We start from the raw sequence: 21,417 nt of genomic DNA, 5'->3' as shown, positions 1-21,417 counted from the left end.
AAACCTGGACAGGTTCCTAAACTTCTGATATACTGGGCATCAAGTCTCAACACAGGAACGCCGTCTCGATTCAGTGGCAGCAGCTCTGGTTCTCAGTACACTCTAACCATCACTGGTGTTCAGGCTCAAGATGCTGGAGATTATTACTGTCTGGGTGCCCATGGTGACTATACATTCACACAGTGATTTAGAGCCGTACAAAAACCTCCCTCAGTGTGACTGAAGTGAAAACAGCAGCTGCAGCTGCAGACGATGAAGAGTCACCAGCAGAACTGGTTCAGTCAACACCAGAGTCACCAAGTACAAACCAGATTCATTTAAACACAAGTCAAATCAGTTTAAAAGCTTTAAAATAACCATGAAAAATACACAAATATTCAGTTTAACCATTAACAGATGAATGATATATTACAAATTACAACTGATACAAAATCATTAGTAATAATTAACCATTAAATCAGTAATTACATTTCCTCAAGTGCTGCTTCTTTGTGCAGATTTGATTAACTTTGCTTCATTCATACCAAATTGTTATGATACTGTTATATAATAAATAATACAGAGATCATAAAGGAATAAACTCCTATCAGCCCTGAAACACATTCATGTTCATATTCATGAATATAAATCAATCTACAACGAGCTGTAACCATCTCTTCTAATATGATTTATTATATTTTGACACTGGGATATTACTCCTCTTCTTCAACTATGATTGTTTGAGTTTTTCCACATTTTCCTGTTGAAAACAGACAAAAACTAAAGACAAATGTGGAGTAAAGATGGTTGATGACCAGATTGTGATGCTTTATTTGAAAATAGTATCAGTGAAGATAAACAACCAAGCAGAAATGTCTTCATCACTTCAAGCTTTAATAGCAACATCATCATCATCATCATCATCATCACCAACAGGAGCAACATGACAATGATTTAGCGCTCTCACATCTAGCTGCTGAGCTACACACGTGATTGTGTCAGACGTGACAGCCGTGTTGTTCTCTGACACACAAACTACAAACATTTAAAGTCATCTTGCTCAGAGCAGCAGCCGTGTTCCTCCTGCTCTCCCCACACACACAGCTCCTGTGCTGGGCTTCATCCAGCCCCTCTAGCCTTTACACTGGCTCCTGAGGATGGACGGGCTCTGAACGTGGCCATGATGGTTGACCTTGCAGGAGTAATTCTCTCCTTTCATCCAGCTCTCCTTGCTCAGGGTCAGGGTGCTGACGCTGCTGTAGCTTCCGCTCTTCTCCTCCTCTGAGGTGGTCAGGACGCCCTCTGTCACCTCCGTACCGTCCACCTCCCAGCTCACCTGGGCTCCCTGAGGAGAGTACTTGGTCAGCAGGCAGGCCAGCGTGGCCGAGCCCCCAGGGAGCTGCTCAGAGGAGGGGGAGAGCAGAGAGACGGAGGGTCTGGTCATGGTGCCGGCTGGAGGGGAGAGCAGAGACACGCACGTCAACTCTGACTGCATCTGACATATTTACAGCTACACTTCAATCATACGTCCTTAATCAGTCTTTAGTGACTGGCTTGAAATAAATGTGTGTTCAGTTACAGACTTTGACATCTGTCTGTTTCACTTCCCTTTCTCAGCTTTAAACGAACAAACGATCGACTCAAACTAAAATCTCTGCACATTTTACATTTATCGAATTACATCGTATTCAGATTTTAGATCATTGAAGATAATAAAATCAGTGAAACTGTGAAATATTTTACACGTTAAAATCATGAAAGTAGATCTTGGACACGCTTTCTCAAACATTAACAACTAATAAAGTTTATGATTGTAAATAAAAGATGAAATTCTCCAAGAATCAACATTAACAGTCTCTTGTTAATTTTACTGAAATATAAACAGACTTTTCAAATTCGCTGATTCAGGTTTTACAACACAAACTTGACAATCCTACAAACAAACAAAATCTATAAAATATGATGACTTTAAAATAATGTTCTTTGTCTTTGGTAAAATTAAAAACTGTTGACATGTTTTGAACAGTAAAGATAAATTTACTTACAGAATATGATGAGTTTGGTTCCTCCACCAAACGTCCACCACAGTGATACAAACTCATCAAGTGGTCGTACAAAAACCTCCTGCACTGTCAACAAGCAGCTACCCACTGAAAATTCACATCTTTTTCTCTCAAAAATGGATTATTACCAGTTGATTTAATGCACCAACATTTTCAATAGATTCAAACTGAAATTTCTCTTTGAATTTGAATGATTTGATCACTTTTACACATCAGTCTCTTTACAGGATCAAAACTGATGTGGATCAGTTACAATATTCTCATTCTACATTTTAATTTATGCATTAAGAAAATGCAATTTCAAGTTATTTCAAATGAAAAACATTTTACAAAGTCAGCTCTAAAAGTTTCCAAGAAATATTCTTTTTAAAGCTAAAACTGCTGAATCCAGTTTAAAAATGCAAACATTCTCACATCAGCATCTGTTGTTGATGCTCAGCTGTATTTGTCAAATCTTTTCTTCAGTTCCATGAAGAAGAAAGTTGCTTTTAATCCAAGCTGTGTTTGTGTTGATTTTGTCTGCTCGTGCCTTCAGTGTGTTGAGAGCAGAGACATCATTTCCATAGAGAGGAGGCTTTGCATCATCAGCTGATCTGAGAAGGTTTATAGTGGTGTTAGTTCAACACTGCAGGACTCAGATCTGTCAGTCAACACAGCAGAAAGCACAAGCAGCATGACTCTCATCACCATCCTCATCTGGACGCTGACCTGCTGCTCTTTTACAGGTTTGTTCCCTCACAACCTCAAAGATGTCCTTGTGTCTTTTCTCTCCTCTCTTTCTGCTGATAAATGATGTGTTTTTGTCTGCAGGATGCAGCGGTCAGGTGACTGTGACTCAGCCTGCAGTGATCACATCTACTCCAGGATCCACTGTCGCTCTCACCTGTAAAACAAACCCTGCTGTTTACAGCAGCTGTTATAATGGACAATCAAATAGTGATTGTATGTTCTGGTATCAACAGAAACCTGGACAGCCTCCACAGCTGCTAGTAAGAAATGTCAGAATAAATTATTCAGGAACAGCAGCTCGGTTTAGTGGCAGTGGCAGCAGCACCGACTTCACTTTGACCATCAGTGGAGTTCAGACTCAAGATGAAGCAGTTTATTACTGTCAGAGTTATCACAGTGGAGGAGTGTGGACACAGTGATTTAGAGCCGTACAAAAACCTCCCTCAGTCAGAGAGCAGAGACACTGAGATGTTTCAGCAGCTGCTGAAGAGGAAGAGACTCTGACACAGACCAGTGAACACACAACTGACAGAAACATCACTGACAACTACTTTAATCACACAAACTGGCTCAAACACTGATCAGATCAACAACTAAAGCTTGACACATTTATTTTCAACATGTAGCTCTTTTGATGATATGCCACTAACCTCATAAAATCATCATTTACTTTAATAATTATGGATAATTCAATGAAAAGTCTGTTAGATGCAAATGCATGGAGAGAGCTGTGTGACTGAATGCCTCATGTGCTGTGTGACTGAATGCCTCATGTGCTGTTTAATAAACTGGATCCTCTCCAGTTTGCCTACAGGGCACAAGGAGGTGTAGACGATGCAAGTCTGACTCTTAAACAGTTGTAAAACTGGTAAACTGGTTTTAAACAGAGGGCGCTCACAGGGTTGTTTTAGCCTCCAATTTGTTCCTGCCTATAGCAATGACATCACCTACAGGAGGGAGCTAATGAGTCTTTTTAAATATGCTGATGACACGGCCCTGGTGGCCCACCTGGACCGTCCACTGGTTGTGTTGCATAAAATATTGTTCAGGTCAAACACACAATCTGATTTTGTGGACATATGCAACTCCAGAATATCTGTAGTGCAGAGTTTGCCTGAAAGATTCAACTTTCTTCTCCACCTTTCCTGACTTATTTTCCCCGAACCTTCTGCATCTCCTTCCACAAACTTTTCATCCCCCTCAAGTTCGACATCCTTTTTCTTGAACAGCCGCATTTTATACTATGTGGTCTCACAGAAAAGTTCTCTGGCACACAGTCAAAGGGAGGACACTAACACGGCCTTCTACCGTGCACTATCTGCACAGCGGTGTTAGTTTTAAGGGATGAAACCCGTCCTTTGTCCCCTGATCACCAGTACTGTGTTTTCTTATGAGGCAAAATAATAAAACACAGGACTAGCAGAGTTCTCCTATCAACTCTTTCAATGGCTTAGTCCTCCATTCACACACAAACACAATTTCCTATTTTCTTAACTTAATTAATGGCTAAGTATAACCAGGTCTCACCTCTGAGGCAACAATTTGTTGTGAGTTTAGCTGTCCTTTGAATCCATAATCAGTTATCTGCTTGTCTAAATACGCGAGTTTCTTTGGATTTTGTTCTTCGAGGAATTTCCAGTCCTTACACTGCAATTCATCTCTGGGCCTTTGTTTGCTTTTACTTGTCCCCATTTTTGGAGAATTAGGTTTGAACTTTTAGCTCTTCTTTTCTCTCTGTTTGTGGTTATGTTTTTTTTTTTTCATTTTACGGGTTAACCTTATCCTAATTTACAGTTGTTGGGTTTTTTTTTATTATTTTTTTAAAATTTTTTTTAATTATTATTAAGAATTTGGTCCAGTCTTGCACATAGGGTGACCTAAAACTGGGATGTTGATCTCAGTGGGGTGATAATTAATCAAACCGTTGTGGTACTTCTCAGTCTTGCCTCTGCATCCACCAGGGCCTTATCACTTACTGTCCCACTGCTTTGGTATGATTGAAAATACCTAGTGGTATTTAACAATCCTTTCACACTCACAATCACTCTTTTGGATGATTTGTCGTGACTTAATTTCTTTTTGACGTGGCCAGGACTCCCTCGCCCTGCCTTGGTACTGCCCTTAGTACTCTTATTTACCTGCCATTGACTAGTATTCACAGGGTCTGTTTCTCATTGCGTCTCACAGAGGATTTTCGGGTTCCTCTCTCCCAAAACACTGCCTTAGTGTCTATCGCAATTTTTACATTAAGTCCCCGACAATCAACATACACACACTTTTGAATTCAAGACATGCTCACCACTGTTGTCTTTCCTCCTGGAATTCCGTCAACCATCAGGGTCCAATCAGTGAGCTGAAGCTCAGTCCCGGAAAGGGAATCATAGGTCGCTTTGAGGCGGCCTGCCGTGGCCACGGTCTTTCCTGAGGTTCAGCCTCACCCACCGGACCCTTCAGGTGTGTTGGAATCTGGCTAGAAGGACCAAAATGTTAGGTTCAAACGACCTGAAACACGAGAAACACAAATGAGGCAAAGACAACAGTTTGAATTTTATTTGCAGCAAGAAGAACGGAGAGATGTGCTGAGTTACAGATCTCCAACACGTTCTGCCGCACACCTCCCGCCATCCTCCTTTTATTGGAATTAGGAGGTCCCTAGTTATAGAAGTCCTTCACTGATTTGATTAGCTTATCTCGCAAACAGCACATTCTTCTATATCAGACAGATTAAGAGAACATCTCCTGGGTTAGGCCCCGCAGCTCTGTCTCCAGTCAATGTCACTTCTCCAACAGCCGCCGCATTTCTGTCGCCCTTGACCAGAGAAGTTCGAGTTGACATATCATCATCATGAACATTAAGCATTAGCAAATAATAGGAAACATTAAGTAATGAGAGACAATATAACAAGAATAAGGAATATAACAAGGTGAAAGCAAATAAGAGATAACTTTAATATAATGGATCTAACAATAAGGTACAGTGGGAGAGAGTACGTTTAATAAATGTGGGAAAAGCACTGGAACTATTTACTGAAATGTTTCTAGAGGTAGCTGATAAACATGCTCCCATTAGAAAATCTACAGTTAGAAAATGTAAAGACAGAAGCCCGACAGGACACTGAACCCACAATGCAGACCACGACCAGAAAAGTCCTTTCCAAACGAAGGTTTATTTGGAACAAACACTTGCAGGTGCAGCCCAGACGAGAGCAGGCTGGACCAGGAAGAGAGGCTGAGCGTGGCAGGTGAGGCTGGAAGCAAGAACAAGAGGTGAGCAGAGAAACAATAAACCAAACAACTTGCTCAGATCAATAAGAACAAGCACAGGAGCCAGTGCACAATTACCACTCAGCATTTAAGCAACAGACTGGCAGAGCATGAGAGGACGAGCTGGAGATAAATACTGCTGCTCCTGATGAGCTGATGAGCAGCAGGGGAGAAACTCCAGAGGAGGGGTTGGAGAAATCTGCCTGCCACACCCAGCCTGCACAGATGAGGGAAACGAGCACAAAAACAGGGCAGGGGAACAAAGCAGCAACAAATCTGACCTCCACATCCTAACAGAAAAAGGAAAGCACCTTGGATTGATGAGGAACCGAAAGCCATCATGACTCATGGGGATAAAATCAACATTTTGGCTCTTAAATCTGAAACACGACTGATTGGAAGGAATACTGTTCTCTTAGAAACCAAGAGACAAAAGGGATCAGGAAAAGAAAAGAAGGTATTATCAAAATAAATGAACTGAATCATGATGGAAAAAGTCTGGAAAACAAGAAATGACATAATGGGTCGAGCTGGAGAAAACACACCCTCTTGAGTTAGATGGAACATTTAAAACAAAACCCCAAGAAATATTTTATTGGGGAAACTGAGAAACTTAAAAAACACATGAAAAACTCAGAATCAAACACAAATATTTCAAAACAATTAACCAAAGGCTACCTTGTGAAAAATAAAGATTGTGTATTTGATTTCCAATCAATTCAAGTGAATGAGGTGGAGAAACTTCTTACAAGTTTAAACAATGAAAACCCCTCAGAACTAGATAAACTGGAAACATTTGAGGATGGTCTCCAGCATTATTGCCTCACCTATAGGTCATATCTTAAATCTGAGCTTCCTATATGCCCTAAAGCGTGGAAAGCTGCTAAACTTATTCCTTTACTTAAAAACAGGAAGCAGCCGTTCAGAGGTGCTAATAGCCTTCCTATTAGCATCCTTCCTGTTCTGAGTAGACTGATGGGGCGAGTTGTGTTTAACCAAATCTCCCTCTATTTGTCAATTAATGAACTTAATGAATTTCAGCATGCTTACAAGAAGGGTCACTCCACCTGTGCAGCTTTAATGCAGATGACTGATCAGTGGTGGAGTGATCCTGACAGGAAAATGATAGTAGGTGCTGTGCTTCGTGATTTTAGTGCTGCTTTTAATTTGATTGATCACAAAATGCTCTGAATGAAATTAGAGGCATGCGACTCTAATATTTTGACTCTTAATTGGAGGAGGACCCAAGTATCTAAGAGATCCCGAATGCTTCTCTTTAATGGCAGTTTTTCTAATGTAAAGACAGTACGATGTGGTGTTCCCCAGGGGAGTTGCTTCGGTCCACTGCTCTACTCTATTTTTACCACTGAGGCCGTTTGCTTGGAGAGGAGCCAGCTTGGCTGTTTGAAGATGATTCAGCTGTTTATATGTCATCAAGCAGTGTGGAGTTAAATGCTCTTCAAAATGAAATAGCACTTATTGCAGATTGGATAGCCATTAATAATTTAAGTTTTAATGTATCAAAGGACAAATGTGTTGTTTTTGGATCAGGTTTTACTCTCAGGCAAGATTTTAAATTGTGCATCTCCATAACTGGCAGCTGTGTTGACCAAGTCAATGAGGTTAAATTCCTTGGGGTTAACCTTCACAATAAATAATCATGGCAAAAACATATAAGTAAAATTGTAGGAAAAATGGGAAGGAATATATCCATGATGAGAAGATGTTCCTCCTTTCTTACCTCTAATACCATCTAGCAGGTTATTCAAGCTTTGGTGCTCTCTCATCTCCATTTCTGCTCGTCTATCTGGTCGAGTGCAGCTCATAAAGAGCTGCAGAAGCTGCAGTAGGTGCAGAGTGGAGCAGCGCGTCTTGCTCTCCGGTGTTCAAGGAGGAAAAACAGACCAAATGCATGCTGATCTCACCTGGCTTAAAGTGGAAGACTGATCAAAACAAAGTCTTCTAACTTTATTTAGCAATGTCTGTGTTTCAAAACAACTGACTTTCCTTCACTCAAGAATAACTTTTCCCCAGGTCAGAATATAAACTCGTTAATGAGAAATATTTAATAAAAGAAAGTAGAAAATTAAAGCAACAGTAGTCAGAAAATTAACTTCATAAAAGGTTTTATTCAACTCTCAGTGGGAAAAGTGTGACTCCTCATGTGTGTCAACGCAGCACCGGTGATGCCATAGCAACAGTCATGCATCTCCCACTAAAGCACCATAAAGCACCATTCATATGCATATATATTGTTTTAATACATTATACATTTTGCAAATGGAAATCTTGGATTAATTAACCCTTGTCTCTAACCTTTTCTTTTTTTAGCAAAACAAAACTGATTCAGTTAATTATTTATTCTAGCTGACATTCATTTTAATAGGAAATAAAACAATAAAATGAGGAATTTAATTAATAAATAAGCTCTAATGATGGCCAAAGGCATCTTTAGTTGTTATTTTCCCTATAATTGGAATAAAGTTAAAGTATTTTTAAGGAAAAAATTGTGATCTTGTTGACTTTAACCCCAGAACACATGAGGTCCACCAAACCCCCAAACAGTGATGAACAAACATACAAACAACATAACAGTTGAATTAGAACAATTGTGACCTATATGGACATGGACTCTAACTTCCCTCCACTTTTGTGAACAAACCATTCATTTGAGAGGTCTGCAGGTGTCATTCTCGTAAAAATGACACAAACAAACATCATTAAGGGAATAATGTCTCAAAAATGTCTAAACTTAGGAATTACATTTGTTTCATCTAAATTTCTGCTGCTCCTGCATTTGTGTTCAGGTTAATGACATTAATGCAGTGGAGTCATTAAAGCTCCATGTTTGTGTCTCTGACAGCAAGTCAGAATTTAAACTCATTAATCTGAAATAATTAATGACAGAAAGTAGAAAATTAAAGCAACAGTAGTCAAAAAATTAACTTAATAAAAGCTTTTATTCAACTCTCAGTGGAAAAAGTGTGACTCCTCCTCATGCGTGTCTGTGTTTCACTAGAACAGGTGAGTTTCTGTCTTCTGCAGAACATTTGCATGTTTTTCTGCATGGTTGCTCCTCAGAGTTTAAAGTTCTGATGTCACAGAGAGTCTGAACTCTTTTCACGCTCTCACACTGAAAACTTCAGCATCACCATGTTGTCAATAATTCTGACTGTCATCTTTCTGAGTCAGGGTGAGACTTTTCAACATTGTTTGATTTAATCCTCTTCTTCTTTCCAAGGAGGCTGAAATCATTTCATTTTTACATCATAACTGCTCCTCCAGGCTCTTTTCAACTGCTCTTTTTAACATTTGTTGTTTGTCATTTCAGAATCTTCTGCCAACAACTTTCTGACTCAGGCTGATAAATTCAAGTCTGTTAGTGTTGGAGGGTCTGTGACCATCAGCGCCACAGGAAGCTCAAATATTAACAATGCTCTTTACTGGTACCTTCAGAAACCTGGACAGGCTCCTAAACTTCTGATATATGCTGTATCAAGTCTCTACACAGGAACGCCGTCTCGATTCAGTGGCAGCAGATCTGGTTCTCAGTACACTCTAACCATCACTGGTGTTCAGGCTGAAGATGAAGCAGATTATTACTGTCTGGGCTACCATTACGACAATACATTCACACAGTGATTTAGAGCCGTACAAAAACCTCCCTCAGTGTGACTGAAGTGAAAACAGCAGCTGCAGCTGCAGACGATGAAGAGTCACCAGCAGAACTGGTTCAGTCAACACCAGAGTCACCAAGTACAAACCAGATTCATTTAAACACAAGTCAAATCAAGTTTAAAAGCTTTAAAATAACCAAGAAAAATACACAAATACTCATTTTAAGCATTAACAGATGAGTGATACATTACAAGTTACAACTGATCCAAGATTATTAGTAATAATTAACCATTAAATCAGTAATTACATTTACTCAAGTGCTGCTTCTTTGTGCAGATTTGATGAACTTTGCTTCATTTATTCTGAATATTTATGATATGAAACAAATAATGCAGAGAACATCTAATCAGCATCAACTCAAACTCGTTCCATTTTAAATCTGTATCACTCTGGTTTTAGGCCACATCACAGTTTTCTCACCACCTCCAGTTTGATCATCATCAATATTCTAACTATCCTTGATGAGAGAAGTTATTTTACCTCCATATTCATGAACCAGGCTTTTGACTCAGTAGATCACTCATTCATCCTTGAAATGTTCAACAACACTGGTTTCTCTCTCACCCATATTAAACTGGAACTGGAATGCAGACACAGACAAACCGGATGATTTAACGGTTTTATTTCCCACAAAACAGTAACAATAAGGTGAAGCTGCTGCTGACTGGAACTGGAGACAGACGAAACATGGGCAAGTGAGGGAAAGCTGGCAAACAAAAGCTCATACTTCAAATGTTTTCACAGAAATGGAGCCAAGTGGGCCCTACAATGATCAGGGGATGAGTGGAGAAAGGAGGCAGTCTTTAAAGGTGCAGATCTAATCCACCGATAAGAGCAGCAGGTGAGGAAGAAGGTGCTTCGGCCAAAAGTAGATCCCCCTGGGAACAGGGCAAGAACAGAAACAACACATGCAGGTCAACGACAACCAAATAAACTGAATCATGGTCACCCATCACTAGGGAGGTGCCTCAAGGTTCAATTTTAGGCCCTGTCCTCTTCACTGTTTGTATAAGATTTTCTTTTATCGCAACCTCGCCTTAAATCCACCCTGCATGCATAAAAACACTAAATAGATGTTTTTCTCAAGTGCTAGCAGAACATGCTCTCCTCACATTTCCACTGTGGTATGATAATTTCCATGGCTACCTCCACTTCCTGTCTTGAACCAGCAGATGCTCTTCACCATTCTGCCCTTAGATTTATCACTGGAGCCCCTCTTCCACACGTCACTGTCCTGTATATGTCTCGGCAGGGTGGACCTCCCCAGCTCAAAGATGTGACTTCCACCTGGATTTATTCATTTATGCGGCCCTCACTGGCAAACCTCCAAACTACGTCTCTCCATTAATTGTTCAGTCCACTAGCGCTTTTAGTGCCCACTGAATGAACTGGCTGCAACAGAAAATTCCCAAAATCCGAGCTGAGCAGGGGAGTTCTGCTGTCTCTGGTTATGCCCCCGTACATCAGGTAACTCTCAAGCTCAACTCAGGTGTTCACTTCAGTCACTGTGAATCATGACTCACTAATTTCCTGTCCTCTATCTGTGCTTGGTCTTTACTGCTCTTTCTGGTTCTGTATTTTATTGTGTACAAAAGCGTTTGCTTATTTTATCTGATTTTATTTGCAATGTTTGTTTTGTACTTTGTCAATGCTGGTCGGAACTGGAAATGAGGCTAACCTCAGTCCACTCACAAGTTACAATAAAGTTGATGAAGGAACAAATGAATGCAGCCCAAAAACACATTCATGTTCATATTAGTGGATATGATCAATATACAAGCTGAAATCATCTCTTCTGAGTGTCTTAATTGATATTTAAACTGTGATATGATTGTCTGAGTTTTTTCATTTTTCACCTGATAAAAAAAACAGAAAAACTAAAGACAACTGTGGAGTAAAGATGGTTGATGATCAGATTTCCACATCAATAATCACAACAAACACAGAGATGTTGGCTGAAATGATTGAAATGTTTATTTTGTGACTTTAAATTCACATCTGAGGACAGAAAATGAGTGAGGTGAGTTAGAGAAATGTCCAGATGAAAGCAGAGTCACGCTCATGCAGGAATATGTGAGCAGAAAAGATGTGTCGCTCCATCAAGATGTTGAGGACAGAAGCAGCACGGTTTCCAGACAGGAAGTGTTGCTGAACCTCTAGACTGAGCAGCTGTGAGGGTCCAGGGTTTGAGTGACAGCGCTCTGTCCACTCAGACTGGCCTCACAGGCCACTGAGTCCACCTTCTTCCACTGGTCTGCAGGGAGGTTCAGGGTGCTGCTCCAGCTGAAGCGGCCGTCACTCCCCAGGACCTCCAGGCTGTGTGAGGCCGGTGTGGTGGTGCTGCTGCCCCCCACCTTCCAGCTCAGCTTCCACTGTGAGGGGGAGCCCCCGCTGGCCAGACACACCAGTGTGGCACTGCCCTGCTGCAGCTCCTCTGGGGAGGGGGGGAGGACGGTCAGGGTGGGACGCACCACACCCGCTGGAGGAGAGACCAGAAAGACGTGAAGGTTTGGACACCATCAAATCTGACTGAGCCGTTAGCTGGTGATGACTGAGGACATTTTGACATGTTTGGACAATGTGTGACGATTTTCTTCTCTTTAACTTCTTTATATACAGTCGAGAGTTTAACGTGACACAGGTGAAACACTGGTGAGAACACACTTCACATCTGTGGCATCTGTCTGTTTCACTTCCTTTTCACCACAGAGAAAATAAATGAAGCGTCCACGCAAAGAAAAGTTGCATTTACGGATAAAATCTAATAAAATCAGTTTTTACATTGTTAAACAGTCGGAATGTTGAAAATGACCAAATAATAATGAGATTAAACTACTCAAGGAAGGTTTTGAGCAATGAAAGTTGAGTCTAATTAACTACAAATGTTAGATGTCCACAGAGAATTTAAAACAATTAACATTAAAATTGAGAAGCCAGTTATTTATTTTCAGTTTATAAAGAAACAATTTAATATAATCTTTAATTAATGATGATGTTTATAAAGTTGTGACTCAGATGGTATCAAATAATAACAATTAAAACGAGACAAATGCAAAAGTCTCCTTTAAAATTGCTAAAAGTGTAAAAGTGAAAAAGATTTAAATAAAAATCTGTTACTTACAGTCAACGATGAGTTTGGTTCCTCCACCAAACGTCAACCACAGTGATACAAACTCATCAAGTGGTCGTACAAAAACCTCCTGCACTGTCAACAAGCAGCTACCCACTGAAAATTCACATCTTTTTCTCTCAAAAATGGATTATTACCAGCTGATTTAATGCACCAACATTTTCAATAGATTTAAACTGAAATTTCTCTTTGAATTTGAACGATTTGATCACTTTTACACATCAGTCTCTTTACATGATCAAAACTGATGTGGATCAGTTACAATATTCTCATTCTACATTTTAATTTATGGTTTAAAAAATGCAATTTCAAGTTATTTCAAATGAATAACATTTTACAAAGTCAGCTCCAACAGTGGCCAAGAAATTGTCTTTTTAAAGCTAAAACTGCTGAATCCAGTTTAAAAATGCAAATATTCTCACATCAGCATCTGCTGTTGATGCTCAGCTGTATTTGTCAAATCTTTTCTTCAGTTCCATGAAGAAGAAAGTTGCTTTTAATCCAAGCTGTGTTTGTGTTGATTTTGTCTGCTCGTGCCTTCAGTGTGTTGAGAGCAGAGACATCATTTCCATAGAGAGGAGGCTTTGCATCATCAGCTGATCTGAGAAGGTTTATAGTGGTGTTAGTTCAACACTGCAGGACTCAGATCTGTCAGTCAACACAGCAGAAAGCACAAGCAGCATGACTCTCATCACCATCCTCATCTGGACGCTGACCTGCTGCTCTTTTACAGGTTTGTTCCCTCACAACCTCAAAGATGTCCTTGTGTCTTTTCTCTCCTCTCTTTCTGCTGATAAATGATGTGTTTTTGTCTGCAGGATGCAGCGGTCAGGTGACTGTGACTCAGCCTGCAGTGATCACATCTACTCCAGGATCCACTGTCGCTCTCACCTGTAAAACAAACCCTGCTGTTTACAGCAGCTGTTATAATGGACAATCATATGGTGATTGTATGTCCTGGTATCAGCAGAAACCTGGACAGCCTCCACAGCTGCTAGTAAGAAATGTGAGAATAAATCATTCAGGAACAGCAGCTCGGTTTAGTGGCAGTGGCAGCAGCACCGACTTCACTTTGACCATCAGTGGAGTTCAGACTCAAGATGAAGCAGTTTATTACTGTCAGAGTTATCACAGTGGAGGAGTGTTGACACAGTGATTTAGAGTGGAACAAAAACCTCCCTCAGTCAGAGAGCAGAGACACTGAGATGTTCCAGCAGCTGCTGAAGAGGAAGAGACTCTGACACAGACCAGTGAACACACAACTGACAGAAACATCACTGACAACTACTTTAGTCACACAAACTGGCTCAAACACTGATTGATCGGATTATCAAAAGAATCCTGACAAGTTTATTTGTGCAGCCAAATTCATAAACAATCATATTCCAAGTGTGAAGATTCCATCACAACAATCTAACCTGCTGAAAATGACAACATGAACAGATTTCTGTTCTTCAGCATTGAGCTGGAGAAAGTTTTAACACTAACTCACTAACTGAGTTGTTAAATACACTTACTGGAAGAAACTAAGGGACTGTAGCCACGTTATGACTTTAAATATAAAGTTGTGTGTCATCTGCATAAAAACAGTAACAGATGTGATTTCCTATTAGCTGAGCAAGATGCAGCTTGAAGACAGTGAAGAGGTCCGAGAATGGATCCCTGAGGAACCCCACATGTGATCTTTGTTCACTCTGACTTCTAGTGACCAACTGAGACAAAGTGTCCCTGTGTTGGAAGTAAGATTTGAACCAATTGAGTACAGAACCAGTACATCCCAGCCACTTTTTCCAGCTGTGTCAAATGCAGCACTGAGGTCCAGCAAAACCAGGACAGCAGTTTTAGATGCATCACTCTTGACATTTATGTCGGTCAAGGCTTTAACAGGTGCAGCCTCAGTGCTGTGGTCTGGGGGAAATCCAGACTGAAAATATATTTTTAAAATGTTTTTAAGCATGAAGGAGTGGATCAGTTGAAAAACAGCTCTTTCATTGATCTTTCCCAGGAATGGAAGGGTTGTTATGGGTCTGTTGCTGCATTAAAGTCTCTTATTTTGTCCCTGACTGAGCCTTAATGTGGTTCCTGAAACAATGTTAGACAATTGGAGGCAGTTCCCATGAACTATAGTGATCCATTGTCCATGTGCAAAGACATTGACATTTATGTTCCAGAGGAACAAGCGAAGATATTTGAGTCCACTACAAGGGATCAACTCTTCTTTAATCTCTGTTATAGATTTCATGCTGGTCCAATTACAGCATCTAAACTATAAACTGCATGTTGCACTGATCCAAAACAACCAGAGTGAGTCAGAGTCAAACATTTCTCATCAACAGCCAGAACCTGCTGATGTAATCATGAGAAATTTGCATGTTTATATATGAACAAGAGGAATCTCATGAAAAAGTCCATATGCACCACACAGGTTCCTTCATGAAGGGTGACATTCATCGGTGCTTCTCCTGATATCCTAGTTTCTTGTGATTGTTGTGGATTCAGTGACAATGAAGATAAAATAGCAAGTTTCTGGCACACGTGACTGATCACGTCATGTCATTCTAACAGATGGAACCCAAGCTGAGATTTGAGCAAAAAACAGCAATAATCAGAAATTTTTTATTACATTAATGCAGTGGAGTCATTAAATCTCCATGATTGTGTCTCTGACAGCAGGTCAGAATGTAAACTGATGAATAAGACACAATTATTGAAGTAGAAAATTAAAGCAACAGTAGTCAAAAATTAACTTAATAAAAGCTTTTATTCAACTCTCAGTGGAAAAAGTGTGACTCCTCCTCATGCGTGTCTGTGTTTCACTAGAACAGGTGAGTTTCTGTCTTCTGCAGAACATTTGCATGTTTTTCTGCATGGTTGCTCCTCAGAGTTTAAAGTTCTGATGTCACAGAGAGTCTGAACTCTTTTCACGCTCTCACACTGAAAACTTCAGCATCACCATGTCATTTCAGAATCTTCTGCCAACAACTTTCTGACTCAGGCTGATAAATTCAAGTCTGTTAGTGTTGGAGGGTCTGTGACCATCAGCGCCACAGGAAGCTCAAATATTGGCAGCGATCTCAGCTGGTACCTTCAGAAACCTGGACAGGCTCCTAAACTTCTGATATATAAAGTATCAAGTCTCAACACAGGAATGCCGTCTCGATTCAGTGGCAGCAGCTCTGGTTCTCAGTACACTCTAACCATCACTGGTGTTCAGGCTGAAGATGAAGCAGATTATTACTGTCTGGGTGACCATGGTGGAGCGTTCACACAGTGATTTAGAGCCGTACAAAAACCTCCCTCAGTGTGACTGAAGTGAAAACAGCAGCTGCAGCTGCAGACGATGAAGAGTCACCAGCAGAACTGGTTCAGTCAACACCAGAGTCACCAAGTACAAACCAGATTCATTTAAACACAAGTCAAATCAAGTTTAAAAGCTTTAAAATAACCATGAAAAATACAGAAATACTCAGTTTAACCATTAATAGAGGAATGATATATTACAAGTTACAACTGATACAAAATCATTACCCCTCCCTGGGCTGCCACCTTATCGTGGTGGAGGGGTTTGCGTGTCCCAATGATCCCAGGAGCTCCGTTGTCTGGGGCTATATGCCCCTGGTAGGGCCACCCATGGCAAACAGGTCCTAGGTGAGGGACCAGACAAAGCGTAGCGCAGGACCCCCTAATGATGCTGAACAACATTTGTGCCAAGTTTCCCTTGCCCGGATGCGGGTCACCGGGGCCCCCTCCTGGAGCCAGGCCTGGGGGTGGGGCACGTTGGCGAGCGCCTGGTGGCCGGACCTCTGCCCATGGAGTCCGGCCGGGCGCAGCCCGAAGAGGCAACATGGGACCCCCTTCCCGTGGGCTCACCACCTGCAGGAGGGGCCAAGGGGGTCGGGTGCATTGTGTTTTGGGTAGCAGGGACCTTGGCGGTCTGATTCCCGGCTGCACAAACTGGCTCTAGGGTGTCACCTCTCTGGTGGGAAAGGAGCCTGAGTTGGTGCGTGAGGTTGAGAGTTGGACTCTCTACCACTCTGGAGTTGCCGATGGTGAGAGGCGACGAGCAGGGGTGGCAATTCTGGTTGCTCCCCAGCTCAGTGCCTGTGTATTGGAGTTTACCCCGGTGGATGAGAGGGTAGCCTCCCTTCGCCTTCGGGTGGGGGGACGGATCCTGACTGTTGTTTGTGCCTATGGTCCAAACAGCAGTTCAGCATATCCACCCTTTTTGGAGTCCTTAGAGGGAGTGCTGGAGAGTGCCCCTTCTGGGGGCTCCCTCGTCCTCCTGGGTGACTTCAATGCTCACGTTGGCAATGACAGTGTGACCTGGAGAGGTGTGATTGGGAAGAACGCCCCCCCTGATCTGAACCCGAGTGGTGTTTTGTTATTGGACTTCTGTGCTCGTCTCAGATTGTCCATAACGAACACCTTGTTCAGACATAAAGGCGTCCACATGTGCACTTGGCACCAGGACGCCTTAGGCCGCAGATCGATGATCGACTTTGTGGTTGTGTCATTGGATTTGCGGCCGCATGTTCTGGACACCCGGGTGAAGAGAGGGGCGGAGCTGTCAACTGATCACCACCTGGTGGTGAGTTGGCTCCGATGGTGGGGAAGGATGCCGGACAGACCTGGCAGGCCCAAACGTGTTGTGAGGGTCTGCTGGGAACGCCTGGCAGAGTCCCCTGTCAGAAGGAGCTTCAACTCACACCTCCGGGAGAGCTTTGACCATGTCCCGGGGGAGGCGGGAGACATTGAGTCCGAGTGGACCGTGTTCCGTGCCTCCATTGTTGAGGCAGCTGACCGGTGCTGTGGCCGCAAGGTGGTTGGTGCCTGTCGTGGCGGCAATGCCCGAACCCGCTGGTGGACACCAGCGGTGAGGGATGCCGTCAAGCTGAAGAAGGAGTCGTATCGGGCCTTACTGGCCTGTGGGACTCCTGAGGCAGCAGATGGGTACCGGCGTGCCAAGCGGAGTGCAGCTACGGCGGTTGCCGAGGCAAAGACTCGGGCATGGGAAGAGTTCGGTGAGGCCATGGAGAACGACTTTCGGACGGCCTCGAAAAGGTTCTGGACCACCATCCGGCGTCTGAGGAGGGGGAAGCAGTGCACTGTCAACACTGTGTATAGTGGTGATGGTGTGCTGCTGACCTCAACTCGGGATGTTGTGGATCGGTGGAAGGAATACTTCGAGGACCTCCTCAATCCCACCAACACGCCTTCCAGTGAGGAAGCAGGGCCTGGGGACCTGGAGATGGGCTATCGTATCTCCGGGGCTGAAGTTGCCGAGGTAGTTAAAAAACTCCTCGGTGGCAAGGCCCCGGGGGTGGATGAGATCTGCCCAGAGTCCCTTAAGGCTCTGGATGTTGTAGGGCTGTCGTGGTTGACTCGACTCTGCAACATCGCGTGGACATCGGGGGCAGTGCCGCTGGATTGGCAGACCGGGGTGGTAGTCCCTCTTTTTAAGAAGGGGGACCGGAGGGTGTGTTCCAACTATAGGGGGATCACACTCCTCAGCCTCCCTGGTAAGGTCTATTCAGGGGTACTGGAGAGGAGGGTCCGCCGGATAGTCGAACCTCGGATTCAGGAGGAGCAATGTGGTTTTCGTCCTGGGCGTGGAACAGTGGACCAGCTCTACACCCTCAGCAGGGTCTTCGAGGGTGCATGGGAGTTTGCCCAACCAGTCCACATGTGTTTTGTGGACTTGGAGAAGGCATTCGACCGTGTCCCTCGGGGGGTCCTGTGGGGGGTCCTCCGAGAGTATGGGGTGTCGGGCCCGCTGATACGGGCCGTCCGCTCCCTGTACGATCGGTGCCAGAGTTTGGTCCGAATTGCTGGCAGTAAGTCAAACTCGTTTCCGGTGAGGGTTGGTCTCCGCCAGGGCTGCCCTCTGTCACCGATTCTGTTCATAATTTTTATGGACAGAATTTCTAGGTGCAGTCATGGTGTTGAGGGGATCCGGTTTGGTGACCTCAGGATCGCGTCTCTGCTTTTTGCAGATGATGTGGTCCTGTTGGCGTCATCGGCCCGTGACCTCCAACTATCACTGGATCGGTTCGCCGCCGCATGTGAAGCGGCTGGGATGAGAATCAGCACCTCCAAATCAGAGGCCATGGTTCTCGAGCGGAAAAAGGTGGAGTGCCTTCTCCGGGTAAAGGAGGAGATCCTGCCCCAAGTGGAGGACTTTAAGAACCTCGGGGTCTTGTTCACGAGTGAGGGAAGAATGGAGCGGGAGATCGACAGGCGGATCGGTGCGGCGTCCACAGTAATGCGGACTCTGCACCGGTCCGTTGTGGTGAAGAGAGAGCTGAGCCGAAAGGCGAAGCTCTCGATTTACCGGTCGATCTTCGTTCCTACCCTCACCTATGGTCATGAGCTTTGGGTAATGACCGAAAGAACAAGATCACGGGTACAAGCGGCTGAAATGAGCTTCCTCCGTAGGGTGGCTGGGCTCTCCCTTAGAGATAGGGTGAGAAGCTCTGCCATCCAGGAGGAGCTCGGAGTAGAGTCACTGCTCCTCCGCGTTGAGAGGAGCCAGATGAGGTGGCTTGGGCATCTAGTCAGGATGCCCCCTGGACGCTTCCCTGGTGAGGTGTTCAGGGCATGTCCCTCCGGTAGGAGACCCCCGGGGAGACCCAGGACACGTTGGAGAGACTATGTCTCTCGACTGGCCTGGGAACGCCTGGGGGTCCCTCCGGATGAGCTGGAGGAGGTAGCTGGGGAGAGGGAAGTCTGGGCTTCTCTCCTTAGGCTGCTGCCCCCGCGACCCGACCCCGGATAAGCGGTAGAGAATGGATGGATGGATGGACAAAATCATTAGTAATAATTAACCATTAAATCAGTAATTACATTTACGCAAGTGCTGCTTCTATGTGCAGATTTGCTTCATTGATTTTGATTATTTATGATACTGTAATAAAACAAATAATGCAGAGAATATAAAGGAATAAACTCCTATCAGCCCTGAAACACATTCATGTTCATATTCATGAATATAAATCAATCTACAACGAGCTGTAACCATCTCTTTTAACATGATTTATTATATTTCGATACTGGGATATTTCACCTTCTTCAACCAGGATTGTCTGAGTTCTTCCAAATTTTCCTGTTGAAAACAGACAAAAACTAAAGACAAATGTGGAGTAAAGATGGTTGATGACCAGATTGTGATGCTTTATTTGAAAATAGTATCAGTGAAGATAAACAACCAAGCAGAAATGTCTTCATCACTTCAAGCTTTAATAACAACATCATCATCATCATCATCATCACCAACAGGAGCAACATGACAATGATTTAGCGCTCTCACATCTAACTGCTGAGCTACACACGTGATTGTGTCAGACGTGACAGCCGTGTTGTTCTCTGACACACAAACTACAAACATTTAAAGTCATCTTGCTCAGAGCAGCAGCCGTGTTCCTCCTGCTCTCCCCACACACACAGCTCCTGTGCTGGGCTTCATCCAGCCCCTCGAGCCTTTACACTGGCTCCTGAGGATGGACGGGCTCTGAACGTGGCCATGATGGTTGACCTTGCAGGAATAATTCTCTCCTTTCATCCAGCTCTCCTTGCTCAGGGTCAGGGTGCTGACGCTGCTGTAGCTTCCGCTCTTCTCCTCCTCTGAGGTGGTCAGGACGCCCTCTGTCACCTCCGTACCGTCCACCTCCCAGCTCACCTGGGCTCCCTGAGGAGAGTACTTGGTCAGCAGGCAGGCCAGCGTGGCCGAGCCCCCAGGGAGCTGCTCAGAGGAGGGGGAGAGCAGAGAGACGGAGGGTCTGGTCATGGTGCCGGCTGGAGGGGAGAGCAGAGACACGCACGTCAACTCTGACTGCATCTGACATATTTACAGCTACACTTCAATCATACGTCCTTAATCAGTGTTTGCTCTGTTTAATATTGAGTTAAAGCAGTAAATAATTCACGTCTTTAGTGACTGGCTTGAAATAAATGTGTGTTCAGTTACAGACTTTGACATCTGTCTGTTTCACTTCCCTTTCTCAGCTTTAAACGAACAAACGATCGACTCAAACTAAAATCTCTGCACATTTTACATTTATCGAATTACATCGTATTCAGATTTTAGATCATTGAAGATAATAAAATCAGTGAAACTGTGAAATATTTTACACGTTAAAATCATGAAAGTAGATCTTGGACACGCTTTCTCAAACATTAACAACTAATAAAGTTTATGCTTGTAAATAAAAGAAGAAATTCTCCAAGAATCAACATTAACAGTCTCTTGTTAATTTTACTGAAATATAAACAGACTTTTCAAATTCGCTGATTCAGGTTTTACAACACAAACTTATCAATCCTACAAACAAACAAAATCTATAAAAATATGATGACTTTAAAATAATGTTCTTTGTCTTTGGTAAAATTAAAAACTGTTGACATGTTTTGAACAGTAAAGATAAATTTACTTACAGAATATGATGAGTTTGGTTCCTCCACCAAATGTCAACCACAGTGATACAAACTCATCAAGTGGTCGTACAAAAACCTCCTGCACTGTCAACAAGCAGCTACCCACTGAAAATTCACATCGTTTTCTCTCAAAAATGGAATATT

The 21,417-nt window shown here is 43.1% G+C and overlaps 1 long non-coding RNA gene and 2 gene segments (V, D, J or C); all 3 read right to left on the bottom strand.

The window, feature by feature from the left end:
- Positions 1-852: 852 nt before the first annotated feature.
- Positions 853-4,463, bottom strand: LOC101068050 (Ig lambda-1 chain C region-like). The segment is given in 3 exon segments: positions 853-1,431; positions 2,025-2,158; positions 4,372-4,463. Coding segments are annotated over 3 exon segments (546 nt in total).
- Positions 4,464-4,610: 147 nt separating this feature from the next.
- On the bottom strand, positions 4,611-6,162 carry LOC115248136 (uncharacterized). Its single transcript, XR_003887139.1, has 3 exons — positions 6,114-6,162; positions 5,897-6,019; positions 4,611-5,241 (listed from the first exon to the last, which is right to left on the bottom strand). It is a non-coding gene; the product is annotated as an uncharacterized lncRNA (long non-coding RNA).
- Positions 6,163-11,662: 5,500 nt separating this feature from the next.
- On the bottom strand, positions 11,663-21,415 carry LOC115248837 (Ig lambda-3 chain C region-like; the record flags this gene model as incomplete). The annotated part of the segment is given in 3 exon segments: positions 11,663-12,192; positions 12,835-12,866; positions 21,306-21,415. Coding segments are annotated over 3 exon segments (465 nt in total), but the record flags the coding sequence as incomplete, so codon positions are not given.
- Between the last annotated feature and the right edge of the window lie 2 nt (positions 21,416-21,417).

The sequence above is a fragment of the Takifugu rubripes genome, chromosome 2, assembly GCF_901000725.2.
Source record: "Takifugu rubripes chromosome 2, fTakRub1.2, whole genome shotgun sequence".
Taxonomy (NCBI): domain Eukaryota; kingdom Metazoa; phylum Chordata; class Actinopteri; order Tetraodontiformes; family Tetraodontidae; genus Takifugu; species Takifugu rubripes.
This window is presented reverse-complemented; position numbering and strand designations above follow the sequence as displayed.